Source organism: Contarinia nasturtii, unplaced genomic scaffold (assembly GCF_009176525.2).
Source record: "Contarinia nasturtii isolate CC-2019 unplaced genomic scaffold, AAFC_CNas_1.1 Cnas_scaffold_476, whole genome shotgun sequence".
Taxonomy (NCBI): Eukaryota; Metazoa; Arthropoda; class Insecta; order Diptera; family Cecidomyiidae; genus Contarinia; species Contarinia nasturtii.
Genome location: NW_022197829.1, coordinates 216,828 through 221,667, shown reverse-complemented (window position 1 = coordinate 221,667; position 4,840 = coordinate 216,828). Strand labels below are relative to the sequence as shown.

At 34.3% G+C, this 4,840-nt stretch overlaps 1 protein-coding gene across 1 annotated transcript; it reads right to left on the bottom strand.

The window, feature by feature from the left end:
- Window positions 1-2,884: 2,884 nt before the first annotated feature.
- LOC116338980 (histone-lysine N-methyltransferase SETMAR-like) lies at window positions 2,885-3,911 on the bottom strand. The gene is made up of 2 exons (XM_031764578.1): window positions 3,613-3,911; window positions 2,885-3,548 (listed from the first exon to the last, which is right to left on the bottom strand). Exons 1-2 carry the CDS (start codon window positions 3,909-3,911, stop codon window positions 2,885-2,887), a joined length of 963 nt encoding a protein of 320 aa, XP_031620438.1.
- Window positions 3,912-4,840: the final 929 nt, after the last annotated feature.

Below are 4,840 nucleotides of genomic sequence, written 5' to 3'. Positions count from 1 at the left end.
CCAATATTCGTGAATATGGTGATTATTATTGTTTAAACTCAAACTATATCAATATTTCTGATTATGTGTGTTTTTTCGTCAATAAAAAATACTTCCGAGCCCCTAGGCTGCTACAGATACTTACAGCTAAATTTGATTAACTTTTTAAATTTGATAATTTAAACTCATTTAAGTCAACTTGTATCAAAATAGTCACAAATATGTTTTTACTTTTAAGGAGTTGTTTTTTTCCAAATTTATATAAAATATAGATGAATTCATGCAATGAAATGATTCTAGTTTACATTGACGGTTGCGAATATTCTTCAAATCGTTCATTTCCAAATATACTTCAGTGTACAACTATATCAATGATGATAATTTAAATGAATTTAAAAATATTTCTTTGTGTGTGTGGCAACTATCGATTCCCTGATATCACAGTATTAGTGCATTGATAATACTATTATGATATGAGTTCATTTGAGAGTTGGAGCATGTGAATGTGCAATTGTGCATATGCTTATATTTCTTTATTATTAATATAATAATTCAAATGCTGCTGCGTGAAAATGATATAAATCTGTGAAAATATAATGAAAATGTGTTGTGATTTTTGAGGTTGAGGGTAGATTTGGTTGTGGTAGCTTGGTGGTGGTTGTTCTGCTTCTTCTTTTGGCATTTTGTGTCTATTAGAAGATAGATATCTGCTCCCAATCCTCACAGAACTCTTACACTCTTTTAATTCGTCGCAAGCATGACACATAGCACGTTAAGATGAAAAAGAAGAAAAGGAAAAGTGAAAAATATCGGTGCCGATCACATATGCAGTCGATAAGATACAGCATACAGCGGCAATATACTCGCTAATAATTCGTAATGAAAAAATAAAATAAAATATACGAACTGGTAAAAAATTAAATAAGGATACAATTGAAATCGTGTAGGTTTTGTGACGGCGGTTGCGGCGACGGGTGGCTGCTTGTCATAAGATAATAGGTGATAAAAATACGTAAATCTTACGCACGATTTCGACAGATTCTTAGCAACAAAAAAACCGTCAATCTATCTTTGTTATATATTATGGTTTTTCTACAACGCGAACATTATCATATATCATATTAGCATAGACTGAAAATATTTCTTTCGAAAACAGAAGAAATGCAGATAGTCTATCACATCTTCAACTCAACAGTGACTGTGTATACGTGTAACGGCATTCCATCGTACGTTTGTTTCGCATTCTTAACTTCAAATCTCCTTGCAAAGCAATGCATGATATTTATGCCTTCCGTTAAAAGCCACTTGAATCTATTTGGTACTGTTCCTCTGTTTCCCTCTCTCGCCCTCCGTATTTTGCTGTTTTCTAATTGAATGAAAATTATGTATGTATGATGAATCGTTCAGTGCAATAATACAAAGAGAAAAACTTCTAAATGAGAATATATAATATGCAAAGTTGATAAAAAGAATGCAAAAACGAGAGATAAATTTTTTTGGTGTTGTTGGTTTCTCTGGCAGAAAAAGAACATTCGTTTGGGCGCACGACAACCACGAGACTGAACACACAGAATTGACTTTTACCGCGTGTGGCGTAAAATTTATATACTCATATGGGGTGAAATTACGTATTTGTGTGATGAAACACATTATATTTACATTAAAACACGAAAAAGTAAAAAAAATCAGCATTACTCGATATATAAATGCATATCATTTATGGCATATACTTTTTGATGAAGAAAAATCCTCCTATGTTGGAGAAAAAATCCAGAAAATTTATGAGTATATATGCAGTGGCCACATGCAGATCACGCTTTGTGATTTTACCCGCTCAATGCAACAATACATAAACGAAGAAGCCTCATAATTTATATCACGGTTATTATTGTTTATTTCGCTCGAGAATGGAGAAAGAATCGTTGATCGACTAAACTAATGACCAAATAAATGTATTATACTTTCGAGTGCTTGGAATGCGTGGAGCACTGCACATACTCTCTTGCTTGAGTAAGCTGAATATTACATGTTATCTGAAATGGGGCAGTTTCTGTAAATAACCAATAATAATAGAAAAAAGCAAAAACCAACAAATCAGTGGGAGTCTCAAATGACTTACAGCAATATAATTAGACACTTTTATTATTATCATCATTTCCAAACTGTGATGGACCAATTTTACTGAACAAAGATTATGTACGTGCAATTTACGGATCTTTTTATTTTATTGGACGACAATTCTTAATAAAAACTAACCAATCCTATTTATAATTCTACGACATTGGATTCCATCTCATATTTTCTCACATTTTCTTGTAAACATTTTGCGAAAAGTTACATTAATTTTTGAGGATTTACAATAAAACCAAATTACTAGAGGGGGTACCAAAAAAAACAATCAACTCTGCTTAAGCTTTCCTATATCAGGGGTAATGTTACAACTGTAGTACTAGACTTATCAATAGATAAGATTATAGTAATTCAATAAATTTGAAATCGTTTCTCATGGTCAGATTATTTTTAAATGGCAAAGGTATGTCAAAAATGGGAAATTGGCTGACAAAAATGGGGAATTGACCCCCCAAAAATGGGGAGGGAATTGGCTGTCAAAAATGGTGCGTTTGGTTGTCAAAAATGGGTAATTGGCTGCCAAAAATGGAAAATTTGGCTGTCAAAAGTGGGAAAATGTGGCTGTCAAAAATGGGGAAATTGCCCTCCAAAAATGGGGATTTGGCTGCCAAAAACAGTGTTTGTCATTTGGCTTGCTACAAGCAGCTTGCTTGCCTGTGTCGCCTATCGTACGGCAAACAAGCAAACATGCGGACACATATACGGAAAACGAACGAGGCAAAAGTTTTAAGCCTGATATAGCAAGACACGTTGTATTTTTAAATGAGTATATTTATTATTCAAAGTAGTCTCTATGTACACGAATGACACTTTCATAACGATGCTTCAATGCTTTAATTCCCCCCTCAAACCATTCGGCACTCTTGTCCTCCCATACGTTGAAAATATCGGTTGAAATCTCTTCTTCGGTCTTGTACTGCTTTCCCTTGAGATATCTCTTAGTGTTTGGAAACAGGAAATAGTCGCTGGGGGCCAGATCTGGAGAATACGATGGATGGTGAAGTTGTTCGAAGCCGCATTCCCTGATGGCAGCTTGTGCAAGCAATGATTTGTGAGCTGGTGCATTGTCATGCAAAAGAAGACTAGGGCGTTTTTCTCTGATGGCTTTGCGCAATCTATGCATCTGTTGTGCATAATAATAGCCCGTGACTGTGGTGTTCTTTGGGAGGAATTCAACCAATATTATGCCTTTGGAATTCCAGAACACAGAGGCCATTACTTTGTTTGTGGCAATTTGTTCGCGTGGCATTTTCGATGCTGGTTCACCACGTTTGTGCCATTCCATTGTCTGTGATTTGAGCTCTGGATCATAGTAGTAGATCCATGTTTCATCGCCAGTCACTATACGATCAAAAGTATCCCCTTCATTCCATTCCAACAACTCGAGAAACTCATGTGCTGCAGCAACTCGTTCTTCTTTTTGAGACTTGTTCAAAGTTCTTGGAATCCATCGCGAGCAAACCTTTCTCATGAGCAATTTTTCATGAAGGATTCTAAATATACTTCTCTGACACGTCAAACATTGCTGCTAACACTTTCTTGTTCATTCGAGGATTTTCATGCACAAGGTGTTCAATTTTTTCCACCACATCTGGAGCAGTTGCTTCAATTGGTCTACCAGAACGTGGATCGTCTTCTAATGACTCTCTGCCCCACTTGAATTGTTTCGCCCATAGTTTTACTGTGGCATACGATGGAGCACGTTCACCATAAACTGCACGCAAGCGATCATCGATATCTTTTGGTGCCACACCTTCTTTTGTCAGAAACTTAATCACCGCAAGATATTCGATTTTATCCATTTTATAAAAAATTTCGAGTTTACTTCTTATGCAATGCTGTTGAAAACAAACGATGACAGCTATCAACTCATTTTTTTTTTTCTAAAATACTAGTGACAATTTGTACGTGAATTACAGCACAAGAACAATATGTAACTAGTGCCATCTACATGTCAGGCTTAAAACTTTTGCCTCCCCCTGTATTTTACACTGATAGTGTATAGCAAGTCATGTATACCACAGGTAAATACTTTACACCAAAATCATTGTCCGAGATACATTGCAAAAAATTTTGGTATATTTTTTTCACGAACGGTGTAAAACTTTCAAGTTTTCGATAGAAGTTAAAAGTATATTTTTCTAGTCAACAAATTTAATAATTTTTCCTCTGTAAGACTACAATATTTTGGATTTTTTGTCGTTTCTATGCCCGAAAAATTAAAACGAAAGGTAGTTCTTCGACTGAATTTTGAAACTAACCCCTCTAAAATTTATGTGCCTTTGATATTTGCCGATTTAATAAAAATACTTTTTTCGAAAATTTGCAATTTTTTCTAATTTTTCATTTTTACATCAAAAAAGCAGATCTTTGCCCTCAGATCATGAAAATATTGAAAGATAACTTCTTTTTCTTTTACACTAAATATCGCAGTGTATTTAATACACCGAAATTTACACCAAAAAAATTGGAAAAATACGTTAAATAATTCAAATTTTGCTTGGATACACCAAAATTGGGCAAATACACCGACATTTTTTTGCAATTTTACACTACTTTGAAAAATTTTGCCCACTGAGAAGTCATATAATTGCTAGGGGGAAAGAACAAAATTTATTGAATTTTTATTTGGGGTTATTGCACGAGTATTAACATCTATTTACCGTATTGAACGATATTTACCGTATTGAACGATATTTACAAATATTGAACGATATTTACAAATATTGAA

Excerpts from the sequence above, each read along its gene's own strand:
- LOC116338980 (XM_031764578.1), bottom strand. The coding sequence starts at position 3,911 with ATGGATAAAATCGAATATCTTGCGGTGATTAAGTTTCTGACAAAAGAA. Across the intron at positions 3,549-3,612 it reads ATGTTTGACGTGTCAGAGAA|AACTTTGAACAAGTCTCAAA; the intron begins GTATATTTAGAA and ends ATGGATTCCAAG.